Source organism: Zootoca vivipara, chromosome 8 (genome assembly GCF_965207765.1).
Source record: "Zootoca vivipara chromosome 8, rZooViv2.hap1.1, whole genome shotgun sequence".
Taxonomy (NCBI): Eukaryota; Metazoa; Chordata; class Lepidosauria; order Squamata; family Lacertidae; genus Zootoca; species Zootoca vivipara.
In genome coordinates this window covers 6,031,531-6,054,681 of record NC_142591.1, presented here as the reverse complement: position 1 = coordinate 6,054,681, position 23,151 = coordinate 6,031,531, and the positions used below count along the sequence as shown (strand labels likewise).

The following is a 23,151-nucleotide window of genomic DNA, read 5'->3' as shown; positions in this document are numbered from 1 at the left end:
TCCATGGGGCTGTCCCTGAATAAGTTTGGCCCAACTCATAGCCGCGGGTATGGATGTTGGGGATCTGACGCTAAGTAAAAGCGAAACAAAAGAAGTGCCATGGTCAGATCACTTCCTGGTGTAACTGGACTTCTCCACGACCCTTCCCCTCTGCAGGGAGGTGGGACCGATTCGGATGGTCCGCCCCTGCCACTTAATGGATCCAAATGGTTTCCAGAGAGTGGTAGGGCAGGCATGTCCAACAGGTAGATCGTGATCTACTGGTAGATCACCGGATGCCTGTGGTAGATCACTGGTAGATGACCGGTTCCCCCCAAAGAAGCTCAACAACTTTGACTTCCCTTTAAAAAGGGGGGTTTCCTCCTCCCTAAAAAAAATCTCAACAACTTTGACCTGAACCCCCCAAAATGGGGTAGATCACTGCCAGTTTTTAACTCTGTGAGTAGATCACTGTCTCTTGGGAGTTGGCCACCCCTGTGGTAGGGGATGTTTTATCCCATGCTGATGGCCTTTCAGCCGATTCCCTGGTGGCCCGCTGGAATGTGGAGTGCTGGAATGTGGACTGTCTGGCTCCGAAGCACCCTCTCTAGTTGCATGGAGCCTGGACAGCCCCGTGGTTTTCCCTGGAGCTGAGGGCGATGAAACAGTTGCTGAGATGGCTAGAGCACCGGTGGCGGAAAACTATTCTGAATCAGACTGGACACAGGCTAGAGCTCAACTTCGACCTTCGACCTTCTTCACCATTTCCATTGCATCTGCAGAAAACAGCAGCAGGAGACTCTTCCAGGTGGTTCATAATCTATCAGAACCACCTTCGTCATCGGGGCCTGGTAAGGACCCCAAGATGCAATGCTTTTGCAAAGTTTTTTGCAGATAAAGTCGCTCAGATTCGAAAAGAGGTAGACTCCACTGTGGGAGCAGGGCCGGGGCGGGAGAGTGCTAGAGCCCTGTCTAGTCATGTTTCATGGGATCAATTCCAATCTGTTACCTCCGAGGATGTGGACAGGCTGCTTGGATGAGTGAAACTGACCACCTGTCTCCTTGATCCTTGCCCATCCTGGCTAATAAAAGCGAGCCGGGAAGGGCTGGGCAATGGGCTCCACGGGGTGGTGAATGCTTCCCTCTGTGAGGGAGTCTTCCCAGACCCGCTGAAAGAGGCGGTCAATAAACCTCTTCTTTGGTCGCACTGGTTGATGCTCTCCGGCAGGCTAGGGACAAAGGTGAGAGCAGTTTCCTAGTTCTGCTGGATCTCTCAGCGGCCTTTGACACCATTGACCATAACATCCTTCTGGACCGTCTAGAGGGGCTGGGAGCTGGGGGCACTGTTATACAGTGGTTCCGCTCCTTTCTCCAGGGTCGTGTCCAGAAAGTGGTGTTGGCGGATGAGTGTTCAGACCCCTGGGCTCTCACTTGTGGGGTGCCTCAGGGGTCCGTCCTCTCCCCCATGCTTTTTAATATCTATATGAAGCTGCTGGGAGAGATCATCAGGGGGTTTGGGCTGGGTGTTTATCAGTATGCAGATGACCCCCAGCTCTACCTCTCTTTCAAATCAGAACCAGTGAGGGCGGTGAATGTCCTGTGTGAGTGCCTGGAGGCGGTTGGAGGGTGGATGGCAGTTAACAGATTGAGGTTGAATCCTGACAAGACTGAAGTACTGTTACTGGGGGACAGGGGGCGGATGGGTGTGGGGGACTCCCTGGTCCTGAATGGGATAAGTGTGCCCCTGAGGGACCAGGTGAGTCATTTTGGACTCACAGCTGTCCATGGAGGTGCAGGTTAATTCTGTGTTCAGGGTGGCTGTCTACCAGCTCCATCTGGTACGTAGGCTGAGACCCTACCTGCCCGCAGACTGTCTCACCAGACTAGTGCATGCTCTGGTTATCTCCCGCTTGGACTACTGCAATGCGCTCTACGTGGGGCTACCTTTGAAGGTTAACTGCAATTAATCCAGAATGCGGCAGCCAGACTGGTGACTGGGAGCGGCCACCGGGACCACATAACACCGGTCCTGAGAGATCTACATTGGCTCCCAGTACGTTTCCGAGCACAATTCAAAGTGTTTGGTGCTGACCTTTAAAGCCCTAAACCGCCTCGGTCCTGTATACCTGAAGGAGCGTCTCCACCCCCATCGTTCAGCCTGAGATCCAGCGCTGAGGGCCTTCTGGCGGTTCCCTCACTACGAGAAGCCAAGTTGCAGGGAACCAGGCAGAGGGCCTTCTCGGTAGTGGCACCCACCCTGTGGAATCCCCTCCCATCAGAGGTCAGAGAGATAAACTACTACCTGACATTTAGAAAATACCTAAAGGCAGCCCTGTTTAGGGAAGTTTTTAAATCTGTGATATTTAATGTATTTTAATGTGTGTTGGAAGCTGCCCAGAGTGGCTGGGGAAACCCAGCCAGATGGGCGGAGTATAAATAAATTATTATTATTATTATTATTATTATTATTATTATTATTATTATTAGTTTTACTTATACAATTTTTGTTACCTGGATGGAGATATTGGGAGCACTTTAAAGGTTTGCAAGTGCATCGTTACATAAATGTTCAGAGTTTACCACAAATGATGCATCGGGCGAAGTGGACTTTAGCCTCCAAATGCTTATGCACTAATAAACGTGCTGGTCTTGAAGGAGCTGGTCCTTCCCCTGTTTTGCTGAAATTGTACTACCATCTATTTTAAAGGCTTCTAAGGATAAAAACGGTATGGAACACTTGGGCAAATTTAAATTGCATTACAAAAGACAGGATGGTTGAAACAAGAACACTGTGGACGGACTGCGGTCTCTTCTTGCACACCACACCCAGGCAAGCCTGTTGCAACAGGCAAGGCACATGTTGGATTTGCTGAAGAGCTACCTATAAAGTCTTCTGTTTCTAGGTCCGCATATCCCAGTTGGGGACCAGATACTTCTTTCCTTTGATTTCGGGTTGCTGTTTTTCATTTGTTTGCTTAATGATTCCAAACCGGCCCCCCACACCTCCCCAATTCAAAACCAGGGGCAGGAAGGCTGCGAATTTACTTTTTAAACAATTCTCATTTCTTTTAATCATTATTGGGTTTGTGTCCTTTCCACCCTTCCTCCAAGGAGCTCAGGGTGGCAGTTATGGGTCTCCTTTCCCCCATGTTATCCTCACAATGACCTTGTGGGGTGTGTTAGGCTGAGAGACTGGCTCAAGTCAGACAGGGAACTTCATGACTGAGTGAGGATTTGAATCCCGGTCTCCCAGCTCCTGGTCCGCTTAATATCCCTTCTCCCTATTCCACATTCTGGAAAGATGGTGCAGAAATGACTAAGATCACTGTCTCCTCCCATACAGTGCCTGTGGGGCACCTTTATGACTAACCTACTCAGGCTGCAATTCTGTACAAGCTTATGAGGTGGCAATCCCAGGGATTCATTGGGGCCTGCTTCTGAGTAATGTATGGTTTCTTTGACTTGAACGCACGCGAGAAATTGTGATGGCAACTATGAACCAAAGCACAACACTTAGGTATAAAAAAATCCACTGTTTCATTGCAAAGAAGGAGAATAGGCAGAGAACCAGAACAGTTGGGGCTGCATATATTTCTTTCCTGCAGAGAAGCATCTGTGGCAGCAGTTGTGTCCTGGCTGTGTCTGTAGCATCTTTGCAAGGGAGCCGGGTGGAGAGAAAACTAGAACTGGCCACACCCATAAGATCTCATTGGCCATGCCCCCATGCTTCTTCTCTTGGGGGCGAGTGTCAATACAGTGATGGGCACTCAGTGATGGCCGATTCATCCTTCATCTCTGGTTGCTGATATCCCCTGTAAGGGATTAGAATTGAGCCACCTAAGTGGAACCTGACCAGCGAGTGACATAAGTCGGCAAAGTGCTGCTCTGGCAGGCCTTAGGTGGTTCAAAAATCTTCAGAAAGGCAGCCAAGAAAGCCTCCCAGGATGGAGAAGTGGGCTTTCCCGTTCAGGAACAGAGATACCCAGTCGAGATATTCTCTCCATAGTGCTAGAACCAATTCAATCTTGTCCATGTAACACAGGCATCCCCAAACTTCAGCCCTCCAGATGTTTTGGACTACAATTCCCATCTTCCCCAACCACTGGTCCTGTTAGCTAGGGATCATGGGAGTTGTAGGCCAAAACATCTGGAGGGCCGCAGTTTGGGGATGCCTGATGTGACAGGTCTCAGGCTGCTGCAGCGTAGACAACAGCTTGCCACTGGGCAATAAAACTATGTCAGAGCTTCTCCAATGCAATTCAATATGGAAGGGGTCTTGAAAAGAAATCTAGATCACAGGCCCAAACTTTCACCATCCTAATGCCCAGAAAGGGTGCGCAAAAGAGAGGAGGGCACATTCTCTTTGCGTATCCCCACTGAGCTGAATCACCCTGCTGGACTTCTCAAAGAAAATGGGAAGGGGCAAGAGCAGCTTCCTCCTCCTCCTCCTCCTCCTCCTCCTCCTCCTCCTCCTCCTCCTCCTCCTCCTCCTCCTCCTCGGAATGGCCATACACTTGAATAGATGGATGAGGAAGCAACAGCCGCCCTTTGCCACATGCCCTCTTTGTTCCAGGGAACGGGAGAGAAGGTCAACCATTGCTGTGGCTGGCACAGAGCGAGGAAAGGGTGCTGCTGAACCCCGCAGTGCTGCTCTCAGGGGCTGCTGCATCTCCACAGCCACTGGTCAGCAGTTGGAGCAAATTCTGATAAAGTTCTTTTCCTGCTGGTGCTTTAGTTAAGTAGCACAACCTTCCTCCCGAACCAGCTCCTGATGACCACACGGCTGGCAGTTTCATGTGTCTGTCCACCCCCACCAATTTTCTGCTCCTTCTCTAGCCCAAGCTCCACCCAGACTTAAACCAACATCAAGTGTTTGAGGGTATCCTGCTGCTACTTTGGGATTAAGTGTAGGCCGCCATCTCTTTCTTCCCCCATCCCACCCACGTTGCAAAGAGTCTCTGCCTCCCCTTGCACTGTGTGCAAATGGGCCGGTCCTTTGTGCAATTTTATTATCATGCTGTTACCATTTCATGTATGAATTGCTTTCTATGAGGTGTCACAAAATGATTTACATAAAAAGAAATATAAAACAGTATATGTAAAAACAGTTAAAACATTTGCACTTATAAAAACAGTTCAAACAACAACTACTATGAGACACGCCTTAACAGGAAAAGAAAACCACAACTACCCCTCACCTCTTCACCCCAGAACTCTTCCCCATTTGACTGTGTTCGAGGCGGGGGCAGAGCGATAAGGGGGATGGGGGCTAACGTACATCCCGCCAGCTTGCATGGTGCCTTGGAATGCAAACCCTACACAAATGGGGAGTTGCCCGTAATCAAATGAGTGCCTTTGTTGTAAAGACAAGATAGACCCCTTTACTCAGTGAGCTAAGTCACAGTTTAACCAGGTGGGGAAAGTGTTTTTGTTGGATAGGAAGGCTTCCGGTTGTTAAAATGAAAGCTCCCTCTGCCTACTGACCCTCAAAAAACGCTTAAGAAGATTCAAATCCACTTAATTAATCCATCAATCCATTGGAGGGTGAGGGACACAAGAATGAGCTTAGAAAATTCACAGTAATTGGTATCCAAGGATGGCTGGAGACTTCTCAGCACGGCAACAATTATTATTATTACGCTGCCATTTTAATGGTTTTATCCTTTTGGTGGGAGCCAGGTAGTGAACTCGGGACGTGGTTTGTAGAGCAAACAGGGATAGACCTTGGGAGTGTGACAGAGAAGGAGAGGAGTTCTATAAAATTAAAGAATCATGTAATTAAGTCTGCAACTGTAAACATCTGGGGGAAATAGAAATGGATTTTGGCTCTGGGAGTGCCCCTAATATCACCAGCACCATAGTCTAAAATTTGGGTGCTAAATATTTCGCAATAACTAGGATAAGTATTGTTTTGGGAATGGTAGAGGAAAAAATTGAGCAGATACTGTGATGATCAATGTAATTTTATCTTTTGCTGCTATAATAAATAATTACAGAGCTACTAACATTAGGGATGGGGTTCTTAATGTGCGAACATGATATAACATAAAAAGGAAACAAACAACCTTATGCAGACCAACGCAGAAATTGTACTCAAAAGGATTTACTCCCATGCGAGTGTGTATAGGAGCCACAACATGACTTTGGAAATATTGAAAAGGCTATATACCATTGCAACAGAGGCTGAACCATTTTTAAGTGTAAGGTAAAATGGGAATTGGACCTGCAGGTGTGTTTTTCAGATAAAGATTGACAGTGCCTATATAAAAATTAGCAACCTCTGTACTGTATCCTTAAATGTGGCTAGTAAAAAGAATTAAAGCACTTGTGTGTTTATTTGGAACATTTACATATACTACACTTCAAACAAAAAGTTCTTAGACACTTTGGCTTACAACAATGTATAGTTAAAGCTGTTTACATTCTCACCAGGGACACTTCTACCCCTGAGCAAATTGTGCTGCAAATGTGCCGTGTGCGCACTGCAAATCTAACCCTACAGATGTTTGGCAGATTTGCTGGTTATGTAAGAAAATTAAATACTTAGGGCCCCCATAAAAATACAGCGTGGTGTATTGACCACGGTGTCAGACTGGGACTGGGGAGTCTCAGCTTCAAATCCCCACACAGCCATGAAGCTCCCTGGGTGACCTTAGACCAGGTAATATCTCTCAGCTTAATCACCTTCTAAGGGTGGTTGTGAAGATGACACAGGGCCAGGGAGAGTCATATAGGCTGCTTTCATCTTCTTGGAGGAAAGGCAGGATGTAAAAAAAATGAAATCCCTGTTGTTCTGAGCACTAAATGGGAATGAGAAACAATACAAACAATTCTTTGGATTAAAATAATGCTATCTAGATTATATGCAGCAATAATGCCTCGTGCCAAAAAGTTATTTTCATAAGGATTTTGTGTGTGTGCAGAAAATACAGTTTGTTATGAGTGCATAAAAAGTCACTACTTTGATTTAAACCCATTTGTTTTGTTAAAGAGAAATGCATGTGTGTGGAAACAAGTGGGGATCTTTTATTTATTTATTTAAAATGGTAGGTCCTGTTGGGATAATGCTATACCAAACTAATTTGTGAAGTATTGTTCATATGCTACATTTAAAAAAGAAACACGATTTAATGTGATTTCCCCCCCATATTCCCCTTTCCCTGCCCAACATACCATATGGAATAATAATAAAAAATACACAAACAGGCCATATTAAATTACAAACAAAAAAAGGAACAAGAGAATACCAGTGGCAAAATGACTTCTGGAAAGAAAGTCCTTCCCTTCTCCTCCACTGCCCCAGAGGCTGCCAGACATTCACACTTCACGACATGCTCACTAGCAACGGGTATTTTATTGCAGCCCTTCAACAGGCAAACACCTTTTCACTCTGAGGACATACAAGTCTGGATGGAAGGAGAACATGGCACAGTCTCAGGGAGACAAGTCCCCCCTCCAAATACTTTGGATCTGTGGCAGAACCCTGCACAGAAAACCCTCTACAGGTCACCAGCTTGAAGCACACACAGAAAAAAGGACAAAGTCTACAGAAACCACACCGCCTACAGACTTTCCCGGTGCATTAACCAGTTTGCAAGCCGGAGGATCTCCCTCTCCTGTGCTCCCAAAGCTGCCGAGTACCCTGTCATGCAGTTCAGAATCTCTTATTTCAGCAGATACCAGCCCTTGCTTCAAAAACAGCGAGAACAAAAAGAAGAAAGAAGAAGCAGCAGTAAGCCCTGTGCCCTACATGCGCTCAAAGCTAACCTCTTTCTTGTACTCCGCAGATGTATCCCAACGCATGCACAGATAGCCCTCGGAGCGGAGGCGCACTCAAAGCAGCAGAGAAGCCCCAGCTGCGGAGGCAGGTGCCATGTCCACATGCAGAAGCCTTGCAGCCACACCCTTTGTGCCACCGCTCAAGATACTTGCCTTTCTCACTCTGCGTCCTCAGATACACTGAGGCTCTCGTGTCATCAGGCTCTGCGGCAGAACTGGGGCAGGCATTTCTTGCCCGAGGTATAAGATTTGTGAGTGGGAGAGTGGCTGGAGCCTGGGACACATATACAAAGACCCAGAATGCATGCCTTCTGACCCTTTTTATTTCAGTGAGCACCATACATGGAGGGCTCCGTTAAAGGGCTCCAGCAGAACGCACAGAGGCACCACCCGCCAGTGGACCCTGCCCCTCCCAAGCGGCATGCTTGCTGCTCCCCCCCCAGATGCCGCCTGCCAGCTCCTGATCCTTGCAGCCAGAAGGTCTCCTCCCGCCTCCCACACAGTTATTCCCTCCACCGGCTGGGCTGGCAGGAGGCCTCTTCCCTGAGCAGTCCTTTCCTGAGCAACTGGGACCTGGACACCTGCAGGCTCCGGCCTGCAGCGTGCCAAGGGGGTCAAGGTCCATTCATTCAGGGTGGGCGGAGTCCGCGTCACTCCCACACTTCTGTCCATATGGCCCGGGTGCGGCGTGAGGGGGTTCTGGGAGGGTGCAGGACAAGCTCTCCTACCTGCTTGTTGGTGTATTTCTGAGGGTTGGTGCGGTAGCTGTAGTCGGAATACTGCTCCGAGCCTGTGGAATTGCTGTCCCCTGTGCCCACAAATGTATTGGTGGCCGGCAGGTCCTGCACCACCTGGTGCTTCTTGGAGGCAGATGGCGACTGGGGCTGGAGCTGGATGGAAGGCAGGGGGGAGTTGGAGCGGTAGTGGCGGCCCAAGTCAGGGCTGCCAGGGGGGTAGTTAAGGGGCAGGTGGATGCGGGGGCTGTCGCTGACCGAGTCGTTCATCAGGTTGAACTTGAGGGATTTCTGCAGGCCCGTTTCTTCCTCGTCCTCGGCTGGTTTGGGCGGCTTGGGGGACTTGTTCTTTTTGACCTTGCCCTTGGCTTTGTTGCCTTTGTTGCCTTGCTTGGGAGCGTACAGGTCCTTGGTTTCCTTCTTGCCTGCCTGGTAGCCGCTCTTGGCCTCCTTCTGGCGGCAGTAGCGCACCAGCACCACCAGCACAATGACCAGAGTGACGGCCACGATGCCCGCAATCACCCCGAAGAGGATGTTGCTGCGCTGCTTGCTGCGCTCGTACTCTGGGTCGCCGGCGATGTCAATGTCAATGGGCGTGTCCAAGCTGTGCCCTACCAGAGTCTCCAGCAGCGTACGGTTAGTCAGGGTCTCGTTGACGTAGAAGTGGACCAGAGCGGTGCCGTGGCGAGATGGCTTGCCCTTGTCATTGACGCGCACCACCAGGCGGTGAAGCCCGTGGTGCTTGCGGAGGATCTCCTTTTCCAAGGTGATGTTTCCACTCTGGGGTGAAATCTTGAAGAGCTCAAAGGGGTTTCCCCCCATGATGCTGTACTGCAGCTCAGCGTTGATCCCAGAGTCAATGTCTTCGGCTCCGACACTCATGACCTGCTGCCCAGGGCTAGTGTGTGGCTGGATATGCTTGTAGGAGGCATTGGAGGGAGAAATGATGACAGGAGCGTTGTCGTTCTCGTCAAGCACGTTGATAGTCACCCCCACATAGGCAGACCTGGGCGGGTCACCTGAATCCACAGCTTTCAGTCGGAAGGTGTAAGTGCTCTGCCGCTCGCGGTCAAAGGAAATGCTGGAGAGGATGGTGCCAGTACCATTCTGGATAACAAAGTCCCCGTTGTCCTGCTCTACTGAGAGCTGAATGTAGGCATTCTCCCCTTTGTCTGCATCGATTACTGTCACCATGCCCACGGGACTCAAAGGGGGCATGTTTTCCATCACAGAGAAGTTGTAGCCACTTAGCATGAACTTGGGGTCATTGTCGTTGCGGTCCATGACGTTGATGGCAACAGAGGCCGTCCCCTTCCGGCTAGGGCTGCCCTTGTCCGCTGCGACTACCAAGAATTCATAGCGTTCTCGCTGCTCACGGTCCAGGACAGTCTTAACCCGGATTTCACCAGACTCTGGATCAATGGAGAATATGCCTTTGGATGAAGGCTCTGTCACTAGGGAGTACGTCAGCTTAGCATTGGACCCGCTGTCTGCATCAGTAGCACTCACTTCTACCACCAAGTCATCTGGGGAATTATTTTCTGGGAAAGATACCTCTGTTGAGCTCTGGCTGAAAACTGGGTCATTGTCATTAACATCCACCACCTGCACCTTGAGAGAGTTGGTGCTAGACAGAGGTGGATTGCCAGAATCCACAGCCACAATCTCAATGGTGTATTCTTTCACGGCCTCATAGTCTAGTGGCGTTGTGGTCTGGAGAAAATACTTCTTTTTGCTGTCGCTTCCGGTGTCACTGGCTTGTCGCAACTGGAAAGGTACATCACCAGCCACCACACAGGTCACAACAGCATTCTCACCTTCATCCCGATCAGACACCTGTACCAGAGCCACAGGTGTCTCAACCGGCACATCTTCTGAGATATTAGCCATGCCATCTTGGTGGGTGACCAAGCCAATACCACGGATTTCAATGGATGGAGCATTGTCGTTCATATCCCTGACACTAATCACCACCTGGGCACGGGCAGTTTTGGGGTTGGCCCCTTTGTCCTTGGCCAGCACGGAGAACTTGAGCACATTGATGTCTTCACGATCAACGGGACCCTGAACAGTGATAAGTCCAGTGGCTCTGTCCAGGCGCAGCAACCGGCGAACCACATCTGAAGCTTGGTGGAAGGAGTAGTCAATCTCAGCATTGGCACCCTGGTCAGAATCATTGGCCTTCACCTGCAACGAGAAAAGGAAGTGGTGAGCAGGTACCTAGGTAAATTGTGCCTGAGGAAACTGAGCTTGCTGACCTTAAGAATGTGCCCCAACTATCCCTTCACCAAGGAGATGATAGAACACTTCAACCATCGCAAAGTGCTGTATCACATCGTGTGACGTCAACTGAATCAATCGCACCAATACCAAGAGTACTACAGTGGTACCTCTACTTATGAATTTAATGCGTTCCGAAAGCACATTCGTAAGTCAAAAAAAATTTGTAAGTCGAATCCCATAGGAATGCATTGGGAGAAAAAAATTGTAAGTCGAAGCAACCCTATGTAAAATTTCGTAAGTAGAAAAAATCCTATCTAAACCGCATCCAAGATGGCAGACAGAGCTCCATTCGTAAGTAGAAACATTCGTAAGTAGAGGTACCACTGTAGTTCACTACAGCTGCTTCCCACTGGGCAAGATGCAAGCGAAAGGGAGCCATCCCCGCCAAAATTCCAAAAGTTACCAATATTTTTCTTGGTGATCTCCAATAAAAGTTCCACACTGAAACAGAAAGTACATCAGGGCAGAAAGTACATCAGGATCTACAATGGTGATTTGTAATAGGTTGAGGTTGGCAAGGGTTTTTGACTCCTAACTGTAGAACAAGAGCAACAACGAAAAGGGTTGGTTTCCCCCAATCTGAATTTGATTGTCTAAATCAGGGGTGGCCAACTTCCAAGAGACTGTGATCTACTCACAGAGTTAAAAACTGGCAGTGATCTACCCCCTTTTAGGGGGTTCTGGTCAAAATTGTTGAGCTTTTTTTTAGGAAGGAGGAATGCCCATTTTTGAGGGGTGCAGGGCAAAAGTGTTGAGCTTCTTTTAGGGGAGTCAAACTTGTTGAGCTTCTTTGGAGGGAGCCAGTGATCTACCACAGGTGTCCAGTGATCTACCTGTAGATCACGATCTACTTGTTGGACATGCCTGGTCTAAATGAAAGACAGCGAGGGGAAGCCGTGAGTGCATTCTTCTATGGATGGTGCCCCTAGACTGAAGATGTGCTCAGAGGCTCCCTCATCTTTAATCTTAGCTGTAAGTCTACCTCCAGGAATCACTTTTTTTTCACATAGCTGTGGGCTGTTCCACTCATGGTTCTAACAAAACACAAAACAACCCTGCAAGCATGAAGCATGCCTTGTCTTGTCATAAAAGCATTAAAAGAGATGCTGTAGTGTGGCCTCTACAGCTTTGGATCTGTTCATATCCTCTCTCATCCATAAATAATAAGACAAATTAAAGAGCTTTGCTATATCAGACCAAAGCTCTACCTACTTCAGCATCCTATTTCCATCAGTGGCCAGCCAGATGCAAACTTTGCCCCCTTGAAACTAGCATTTAGAGATACACTGCCTCCGAACATGGAGGTTCCAGGTGCCTCTTCTAACTGATAAACCAGTCTTCCATGAACTTGTGCAATCCCCTTTTAAAGCCACTGTGACGCAGTGGCCATCCACACCCTGTGATGGAGGAATCACAAAGCAGGCATTGTGTGTTCTTCCTTGTCTGTCTGGAATATACTAGCTGAGCTATAGGTTTTATTGGGTGGCCCTGCGTTCTAGTGTTCTGGGAAGCAGACAGAAATATATCTCCATATATTATCTGCACACAAGACATAATGTTATAAACCTCTACAGTGGTGCCTCGCTTAACGAATGCCTTGCTTAACAAAATTTCCGCTTAATGAAAGGATTTTTCGAGCGGAGGTTGCCTCGCTAGACGAATTCGTTTTATGAAAAATTCGTCTAGCGAATCGCGGTTTCCCATAGGAATGCATTGAAATTCAATTAATGCGTTCCTATGGGCAAAAAAAATTCAAATTTTTTTCAATGCATTCCTATGGGATTCGCTAGACGATTTTTTTGTTATAAGAAATGACCCGTGGAACGAATTAAATTCGTCTAGCGAGGCACCACTGTATCCTGTCTCCTTTTCTCTAAAACAACAAGTTCTTTATTTTAAAAAACCCAAACTCAAACATATAGGGAAGATGCTACAATCCCTTGTTTGGCCTTTTGTACACATTTTCCAACTCTGTTATAACATTTTTAAGATGGGGTGACCAGAACTGGCGATCTTGGGCCAGTCTTTTTCTCAACCTGACTCAATTTCACAGGGTTGTCGTGGGGAGGATAAAATGAGATCATGCCCACGTTTGAGAAATGGTGTGGTAAAATGCAACAAATGGTCTCCTTAATACGTAGCAGTAAGTCAGGGTTATTGAGCAGTGTGCTAATCACTCCCTACTTTGTTCCTCCTCTGGTGCAGCAGCAGCAATAAACCATAAGGCCTTTGCCTGTCATTGCAGCATTACAAATCTGGGATTGTGGTTCTCCCTAACAAACCACAATCATTAGCCAACATGAAGTCATGGTTTGCTGTTGACTTGCTGATCATGGTTTGCTAGGGAGAAACAAACCGCAACCTTGGTAATGACAAGCAAAGGCTTCATGGCTTCCTACTCCCACTTCCACCAAGGGAGGAGCAACGCCAGAGTGATCTGGCCGTCCCAATAAGCCATTAAATGTGGTTTATTACTACATGCAAATTGTCCCGATGAAATAACCATTGTTACTACCTCCCGCCATTCAAGTCCTCTGTTAGTCTAAGATGACACCCACAATCCTACCTGATACATCCAAACACTGTCTTCTAAGTGCCCCAACTGCATGTACGACAATGCCCCAGCTAACTCCATAGCCCACATCCCATGACTCCTGCAAAAGCTTGCTAGCCTCCTCAGTTCTTTCAGCTCTTGGCCGAAAGCCCAGGTGTTGCCTGAGACTGACAGCAGGCATTTCTCTTTCTGGTGGAACTGGCTTGGCTGGTCTAGCTGAGAGGCCACCTCTTCCACTCTGGTATGCAAAGAATTTACCAAGAAAACCAATCCAAAAACCACCCAGCAGGTCCCCCGATTCTGAGCAATAGAATCAAGTGGGGCTGTGCCAAAGGCTTTCTGCAAAGGAAGCCCTTGCTGCATAAACCATTGAATGACTCCCTAGCTGAGAAGGTGCAAACCCAAGATCAATACTAGGGGAGCGAGTTCCGTAGTTTAATTACATGTTGCGTGAAGAAGTGCTTTCTTTTATCTCTCCTAATCTTTCAACACTCAGTTCAAGTGTTATGGGAGAGGGACAAAAACCTTTCTCCACTTTCTCCATGCAATGCATAACTTCTGTCATACAGTCATACCGTGGGTTGTGTGCGCTGTGGATTGCATACTCGGCGGACCCGGAAGTGTTTACTTCCGGGTTCTGCCATGCATGCATGCTCAGAAGCGTTCTGCACACTTTGTGCGTGCGCAGAAGTGCTCTATTGGCGCTTCGTGCATGCGCTGAAGTGCCGTTTGGGTTGAGTACTTTTCGGGGTACAAACGGCACCCCGAATCGGATTGGGTACTCAACCTGAGGTCCCACTCTATTACCTTCTCACTTGCTTGTTCTCTAAGCTAAAGAGCTTGAAATCACAGGACCTTTCCTCATACGACAGGTGTTCCACACCTGTGATCATTTTGGCTGCCCTTTCCCAAACGTTTCTCCACTCTTCCAATATCCTTTTTGAGGTGGGGCAGCCATAGATCTGTATGTGCCTCTTGGGTTGGGGGAATCCACACATTCCTTTTGTGTTCATTATAGTGGGGTGTCAGCTTCGAAAATCAGGACTCAGAGGTGTCAGCAAAACCTAGAGAAAACAGTGAGTCTCACACTGGCAGGTGAACGGTGGGCATCGGCAATGCCTCATTGTGGTGACTTGCTCCTGCAGTGGGAGTGTCCCAAGGGTACATCTTTGCCCGATAAGTTACTCATTAAAATACAAGATAACTCATCTGACCTGATGCTATCAAGCATCTTCTGAATAGGCAGGTATAAGATTGCACCACTCAGTAGACAACAAAGGGGCCTGTGAAGTAGCAACAGTGTGGCATAACAACAACACAGCCTTACTGACAAGACAACATGTCTCTCTGCTGTCATCAGAAAATGGATATTCAGCAATTGGCTTTAATTATAAACATGGAGAAGATATAAACTGGCCAAGCAGGGCCACAGCAAGAGCAACAACAACAACAAAAAATGCAAGAAAGAAAAATGGTGGAAATGCAACCACCCACCCCTTCCTCTTCTTGCTACACACAATTCCATATATGCCCACGCTCTTATATTGTGTCTGAAGGAGAAAGTTTACCTGCAGTAACTTATGCCACTTCAGGTGTTACATCTAGACAGAAAAAGATTTGTTTTACAAAATACCTAACAGAGTGATTGAAAGAGCTTTTGCAAAAATGCACATGGCGCACTGTGAACACATGAAAAGCACTTTATAAACATGGCTTTCACAGTTTAATGTAATAGTTTACAATTTAATGGAAATAATTCAAAAGGGGGGGGGAGCCAATCCAGACACATTGTATGAGATTGTTCTGGAAGGGAAGGTGGAGAAACCAGATGGCGATTGGCTCCAGCCAAGCCAATAGGGCCTCATAGGCTCCCCTCCCTCCTGCCAGGTAACCAGATAGAAGCACTTTATTAAGCAACATGAGCAGCAGTAACAGAGTTTGCTAGCCACCTTGGCCACAGATGACTCATTTCTCAAAGCTGTGCCCTATTCCAATAAATCACCCCCATACTCATTGTTTGCTTTTTTTTTAAAGGTCTGCCTAATGTTTGCTTTTTCTCTTACAACCAGTCATTTCTGTTCTTGTTTGCTCCTCCTGCTTATCATTTTGCTGTACTGGATGGATGGAGGGCCCTGATGTCAAATGTCAATTCCAGGGATCACCTTCACACGCAAGGTGGGAGGTGGTACCCCCACCCCTTCTCCTAAAAAAGCAGGAATCAAATGCTCACTCCCTCAGCTTGGGCTGTTGCTTTATAAACCAGTGATACCCAATAGAAGAGTAAAATTATCTAACCCCAAATCCTAGGAATGCCTTTCAATGCCTGAGCGCCACCAATTTCACCTATGCTAGGAGGAAAGGTTCTGACCTAAGTCATCTCCTGGATGTACACACACACACACACACACACACACACACACACACACACACACACACATTGAGGGATCTGGAATAGGGGCATAAATCAAACATCAGATTTGCAACCTCCATTCCGAAGTGATGAGGTCTCAGCCAGGGTTGGGCCAGCACTGAAGATGGTGTGTCCCAGCCACACCTCTGTTTTTTCCACCCTTCCCACCCAAACTGGCTTTCATCCCCCCCCCCATGAAAATCCTTGCTAAGCCACTTCTGCATTCCCCACACCCTCTTCCCATTCTCCACATTGTCAAATGGCAGTGAAATTTAGTTTAGGAAAAGCAGCGGCATATCCGCACGGCCTCTGAAAACGCCAGTCATTCTAAACCTTGAGTCACACAGCCCGTCCCCCGCCCTGCTTTTCAAACGGGAAATACATTCATTAGTCCCACCTGAGAGCTGTTTAGTTCCCCCCCCCCATTTCCCCACGGAAGGAGGGGCTCACCTGCAGCACAGAGTGACCAATGGGGCTGTTCTCTGAGAGTTCGGCCTCATAGAGGGGCTTCTCAAACTTGGGCGCATTGTCATTCATGTCCAGGATGGTGATGCGCAGCAAGGCACTGCTGGCACGCGGTGGGTTGCCCCCGTCCTGAACTTTGATGGTCAGGTCATAGGACTCCGATTGCTCCCGGTCGAGGCTTCCCATGACGATCAGCTGTGGCTGTTTCTCCTCTTGGTCCTCTGCTACCTGCAAGCCAAAAAGCTTCTGGGCATCTGAGCCGGGCATGAGCTCATAGGAAGCCACACCGTTGGCGCCGGCATCGCGGTCCATGGCCAGCGGAATGGGGAAGAGTGTCCCAATGTTGGTGTTTTCGGGAATGGCTAACGTGATAACGGGAGAGGCAAAGTTGGGCGTATTGTCGTTGATGTCCAGCACCTCAATCTGCCCTTCCAGCAGGCGTGGGCTATTGCTCATCAGGTCCGTGATGGAAACCTCAAACTCCAGAAAGCACGGGTCCCCTGGGAACAGCTGCTGGCATTCTCGCAGGCTCTCTCGGTCGATGGAGGTCTCCGTAGTGTAGATGTCGCCGGTCTTACCATCCACGCGCAGGTAGGGGGCACCTACCTCCAGCTTATACAAGTGCCCCACGTCTGGGAAGCCATAGTCTGCTGCCAGGCTGCCAATGAGTGTGTTGGGGGGCTGCTCCTCCTGCACCTTGTAGACGACACGTGTCCCGGAGCTCAGGCAGGGGAGCTGGAAGAAGAGCCACAAGCCCAGGCAGGAAATCAACTGCTCCATCCTGAACCGTGGCAGAGCTGGAAGAAAGGAAGGAGAGAGCAGGCATTAGTATAGCTCACTTCCCTGCCCAAGACGTCTTCGCCGAATGTTTGCAGGAGGCAGCATGTTCGCTGCTGAGGGCTATGTACACAAGTCCTCTGTGTGGAGCAGGCAAACACTTGTATGGGCCTTGCCGCCTCCTGGAAACAGGTGAAGAGTGCCCAGCCTTGGAGGTGCTGACGTCAATCATCCCAACCCCGAAACCAGACTGGCCACGCCCGCCTGACCCTGTAGGGAGCCGCACCTCCCACTGCTCTGCTCCTTAGTCACCACAGGAAGTCACTCGTAATAGCTGCCAGGGATGCGGAAAGGGAGGGGTCCAGCTGCAGGTGGGCAGGCAGCTCCATCCCAGGGAGACAAAGAACCATAAATGCAGACTATGCCATGTCTGTGGGGTGAGCTTTCCTCCATGTGCTCCTGCATATACCTAACACGAGGATGAGGAAAGCACACAGCTGCTCTTTAAGAACATACCCCAACACCAGAATTATGCTCTCTCTCTCTGTGTCTCTATTCACACACACACACACACACACACACACACACACACACACACACACACCCCTATACACCCTAAACAACAGCAACAGTCTCTTATGCCAGGGGTGGCCAACTCCCAAGAGACTGCGATCTACTCACAGAGTTAAAAACTGGCAGTGATCTACCCCCCCCTTTGGGGTTCAGGTCAAAGTTGTTGAGCTTTTTAGGGAGGAGGAAAGCCACATTTTGGAGGGTGCAGGGCAAAAGTGTTGAGCTTTTCTTTAGGGGAGCCAAAGTTGTTGAGCTTCTTTGGGGGGAGCCAGTGATCTACCACAGATGACCAGTGATCTACCGGTAGATCACAATCTACCTGTAGGATGTGCCTGTCTTATGCTATCCAAACTGCACAAGTGATACCATTAAGCAGGTTTTGCCAACGCAGACATAGGAATGATTTTTTAAAAAAAATTTTTAAGGCCAGCATTGCGCACAAATGGGAACATGGTATCATCAACACAGGCCAGCAGGCACACTGGTCTGGAGGGCAACGGTATGGCATCAATCTGGGCAGGGCAGGCCGCCAGCCCAGTGAAAGTTGTGGGGCTCCCCTTAGCCCCAGCCAGCATTGCCAACAGTCACCCACAGACTAGGGGGCCGCAGTCTCCCCGCCCGTGAGCTATGGCACTTCATGCAAAAACACTGGGATGTGTTTTAGGGAGTCTCCTCTAAATCTCTGTGCTGTTCAGGCATAACTTTTTTCTGCCAGCCAGCAATTAGAGCTCATTAATTCCTACATGAGGAGTGGCACCGGGGCTTCTTTTTCGGGGGGAAAGAAATAAATGAAAATGGTTGTGTGGCTGGCTGTTCTGCTAACAGTTACAAGGGACCATAAGATATCCCATTTTTTATTTTACTTTTCCACTCACTCCACCCCCCCAATTCAAACAGTTAAAATAGCTAAATACTACTCTTATGCAAGACCTATGTATGTATGTACAGTGGTGCCTCGCTTAACGAATGCCCTGCTTAACGAAATTTCCGCTTAACGAAAGGTTTTTTCGAGCGGAGGTTGCCTCGCTAGACGAATTCGTTTTATGAAAAATTCGTCTAGCGAATCGCGGTTTCCCATAGGAATGCATTGAAATTCAATTAATGCGTTCCTATGGGCAAAAAAAATTTCTTTTTTCCAATGCATTCCTATGGGATTCGCTAGACGAATTTTTCGTTATAAGAAAAGACCCGTGGAACGAATTAAATTCGTCTAGCGAGGCACCACTGTATGTATGATTTTTAATAAAAACCAAATCGAAATGACTATTACCCCTCCCCTCCTGTTTTCCCCATTATGAGACATGATAACTAAGGGCCAGCAATGTTTGTTCTCATGATCTTTGAGTGATTTTTTTTTATTGTTTAAAGTGTGCGCACACAGGTATACAAAATAAGCAGAGCCTGGATACATTAGGCCAAACCCTGGTGTGGATTCCAAATGGTGGAAGAGTAATAAAATGGGAATTAAGCTTTTTTATATAAAAAAAGAGAATGCCATGGAAGAATGGACTGGGAAGTCCTAAGAGAATTGACTTGTAATGGAAAATTTGTTATGTATATATACAAAAATCTGGGAAAGGCGGCCAGAGTATAAGCAGAACCGGGGCAGAGATCTGACTGAAGGCACCTTTTCCTTCCTCACAGGTTCTGGAAACAACACTTTGGAAGGGATAATCACAACTAAATTCTTGCACCGTACCAAGCAGAGACCCACTATTCCAAGTTCTCTTTCTAGGAGACACCACCGGTCCTTTTCTTCCCCAAGAAGTCAACTGCTAACAGGAGGGAAGACTCACTTTATCACTGTTTCACACACACACTACAATAAGGGGGAAGAACATCTGGAGACGGATGTAAATAGACTGACTCGCAATCCCTGATGTAAATGGTTAATAATTATACATACAACACAAGTCTAGCCAAGTCTACTCAAAAGTAACACCCATTGAGTTCAATGGGGTTTACTCCCAGGTAAGTGTATCCAGGGCATTTAAACAGCATTTTGGAGCATTAAAATGAAGGCAGTGCAAATGGTTGTGCCCCCCACTTGATTCGGTAATACAGATTTGCCCCGACCTAACCACTGAATCTGAACTGCAATCGAGAAAACCACCACCAATCCTTGGAAATCCCACTGACTTGCCTTATCTGATAGGGCAGATATGCACAGAAAAATAACACGGGAGACTTTTTACTCAAATCCCTGTCATATAAGGGGCAGGTTGTTGTCAGCAGCAGTGGTGATGGGAAGGAAAGAATTAACGGAGTTGCTTTTTCAACGCGAGAGGGACCCGGTCATATATGGGGCAAAATGTTGCCAGCAGCAGTAAAATAAGAGAGAGAGAATAGGGATGTGTATTTTGATTCCAGGCCCTAAAATCGAGGAGGCAGTAACAGCACCAGCAATCAAACTGGGATGAGCACAGTGGACATGGACTAGACGAGGCAGCAGGTCTCCTGGTCAACACTCAGCATGACTGTGAGAAAGGAGGATCCATGAGGAACAGCAGCACATAAAATTTTCCCCAAGGAAGTACCTGGAAGCGGAACAGTAAACAACAGGACTCTAAGTCAGGGGGAGGGGGCAGACACACAAGGTGCAGGGAGGTTGGCCAGTTTAGCCAGGGGTGGGGTGGGGGTGTTTGGCTGTCAGCCAGGCAGTTGACAACTGAGGCAGACCACTGCAAGTAGGCAGGCAGCCGGAGCCCAAGTGGCAGGCTCTGAATCCGATCTGATGAGCCATGAACAGCCACAGCAAACGGCCCAGGGAAATTGAAACAACAACAGCAGCACGCAGTGCGTGCACAGAGAGTGCTGAGATGTTGGGCAAGTGAGGGCTAGCACAGTGGCAGGGAGCTCGTCCCTGGCAGACAAGCGGGTGGGTCTGGGTGGCCAGCAGGAAGGGAACAGGCGGCAGAGAACAAGGTGACTCAGGCAGCAATGCAGGCAGGCAAGGAGGGAGCGGGGAGGTTAGGCAAACGGCAGCCTTGGAGATGGAGATGTTTGTGGGGGCAGCCGGACAGGCATGCAGCACAGCTGGCTCTGCAGGCTGATTTCTCCAACCCTGGAGACCGGAGGCAGGCAGCTGTGGTTGCCAACTTAGCCTGGCAGCTGGGGCAGAGAGGTGTGAGGCTGTAAGAGCCAGGAAGCAGTTGAGAAGAAATGATGCCGGGTGGGGTGGGGTGGGGTGGGGGTGACGACTGTCTGCTGGGTGGGTGGAATCACTGTTCCTGGGTGAGGGAGTCCTTTACCTCCAGGGCTTGTGCTGGGCGGGTCAGAATGTTGTCAGCAACAAGAGAGGGGGGTAGTGGGGGAGGAGAAAGGGCTATTCAAAAGTCCTTTGACTCCAGGCCCTGTCCTTTAAGGAGAAGATCCATTGGAAGGGGGTGGTTGTGGGGCACGTGAACTTCCTTGAGCCCTGGGTAAGGTAAAGGGCCCCCTGACCATCAGGTCCAGTCGTGTCCGACTCTGGGGTTGCGGCGCTCATCTCACTCTATAGGCCGAGGGAGCCAGCGTTTGTCCGCAGACAGCTTCCGGGTCATGTGGCCAGCATGACAAAGCTGCTTCTGGCGAACCAGAGCAGCGCACGGAAACACCGTTTACCTTCCCGCCGGAGCGGTCCCCTATTTATCTACTTGCACTTTGATGTGCTTTCGAACTGCTAGGTGGGCAGGAGCTGGGACCGAGCAACGGGAGCTCACCCCGTTGCAGGGATTCGAACCGCCGACCTTCTGATCAGCAAGCCCTAGGCTCAGTGGTTTAACCCACAGCGCCACCTGGGTCCCTTTGAGCCCTGGGTAAGAGATAGCAAGTAGGAGTAGGAAGCCTGTGAGGCAGCTGGCCATAGCAGAAATAGACAGCACGTCACAATGATACCCAACATGGGGACAGTGTCATCAGTTAGGTAGCCATGCAGCTGCCCTCCTGTGTTCTTCCCACCCACCCAAGAAAGCGGCATTCCGGAGCACAGTAGCCCTGAATGTGGAGGCTGCATTAAGCTACCAAAGCTAATAACACAAGACATCAGCTCCCCTGTAGCACCCAGTCAGGGATGCCCAAGAGGCGCAGGGATGGTGGTGGCTCCAAGGTTGACTTTGGTGCTTAAAGCCCAAATGGCCTAGGACCAAAATCTGCAAGGAGCAAACCCCATTCTTCCATACTGACCTGCCTGTGCTTTAAACACAGGACCCACACGCGGAACGCCCTCCCCACCGAGGGACTGTTGCCCCCAACCCTTTGTGGTCTTAGGTGACTGGTACAGCCTAGGCAGGCAGCATTGAATCTGGGCCGCTACCGGGGCAACTTACACAGGAGCAGGTAAGATGTTGCTTTGGCAGTAAGGGGCTATTCAGGTAACTTAGGCAGGCAGCCTCTCCCCACCGCAACAGGAGCAGGAGGATGAACTAGCCTGACTGGGAGAGAACCGGTCTGGCCAGTGCTGCTGCTGCTGCCAGCACCTCTGCCGCTTATGCCTCTGTTGGCACCACGGTGGTGCCAGGCAGGTGCCTTGATTTATTATCATTTCATTCTGTGCTATGTTCAATGTGTGATGTTGCGATGTGCTTGCTCGTACAAAGGTGGATGCACACATGGCAAGATTTACCCAATACACATAACATACACAAGGCACAGCTACAGTTAAGGTAGAAAACACACAAGACAACGAACAGCCATTTTGCTTTTAAAACTGCTACAAGGAAGGATGGGAAATGATGAATTAGGAAAGGACTGGAGAAGCTGCAAGGCTGGGTTGTGGGTGGCTGGGTACTGGGCAAGAAGGGTAAGGGAGACTGGATGGGAAAAGGCAGGGCCGTAAAGCGGCACTAACAGAAAGACAAGCTGCTGGGAAGAACTGCCAACAGACATGCACAACCCAGGAGAAAACATCTGTGACCATGAAAACAGGTTCAAAATGGAAAACAAAGATAAGACTCAGACAACAATTATTACTTTAAAATAAGGAGGATGAGACTGATTGACTGAGAAAGGGAAGGCTGGAAGCAAGCAAACACAGATTTAAGGCCAGGAGGGACTAAAGGAAAACAAGACAAGCTGAATAACGGGACGAACCCACCAAACAAACTCTGCCCACCAGCTCCTTCAAATGTTCTCTCTCCCTCTCTCTCTGAATTGACAAAAGAGTTAAGCCAGCGGGGGTGGGGTGGGGGGGGAAGCTCATGCTTTTGAGACTTGGCATCCCTCCTCACAGGCACTGTTTCCAAGCAAGGGGGCAGTTTCAATAAGCAAAGCATCTTAAGCCCTGGATGTACAGGTACTAGCTGTCAATAAACAAAGCCCGGAACCCTCCTACCCCCCACCATGGCATTTTCCTTTTATGGTGCCTGCTTCACCTTACATTTCAGTTTTGGAAACATTTTGGCACCAGAAGCGGTTTAGTCATGCTGGTCACATGACCTGGAAAGCTGTCTGTGGATGAATGCTCCCTTGGCCTGAAATGAGCTGAGTGCCGAAATGAGTTGAGCGCCGCAACCCCATAGCATAGCTGTCAAGTTCTCCCCTTTTTTAAGGGAAATTCCTTAGTAACTCTCCTGCATCAACCATCTTGGGATTCGGTGATTGGCAGTGGAGTTTTTTAA

The 23,151-nt window shown here is 48.8% G+C and overlaps 1 protein-coding gene across 2 annotated transcripts in view; it reads right to left on the bottom strand.

Moving 5' to 3' along the window:
• PCDH1 (protocadherin 1) overlaps positions 1-23,151 on the bottom strand; it is a 75,920-nt gene that overhangs the window by 37,141 nt on the left and 15,628 nt on the right. For both annotated transcript variants that reach the window (XM_035103307.3, XM_035103310.3), the window contains exons 2-3: positions 16,190-17,001; positions 8,487-10,679 (exon numbers count right to left, since the gene is read on the bottom strand). In XM_035103307.3, coding sequence (XP_034959198.2) covers positions 8,487-10,679; positions 16,190-17,001 — 3,005 coding nt within the window. The remainder of the gene's footprint in view (positions 1-8,486; positions 10,680-16,189; positions 17,002-23,151) is intronic.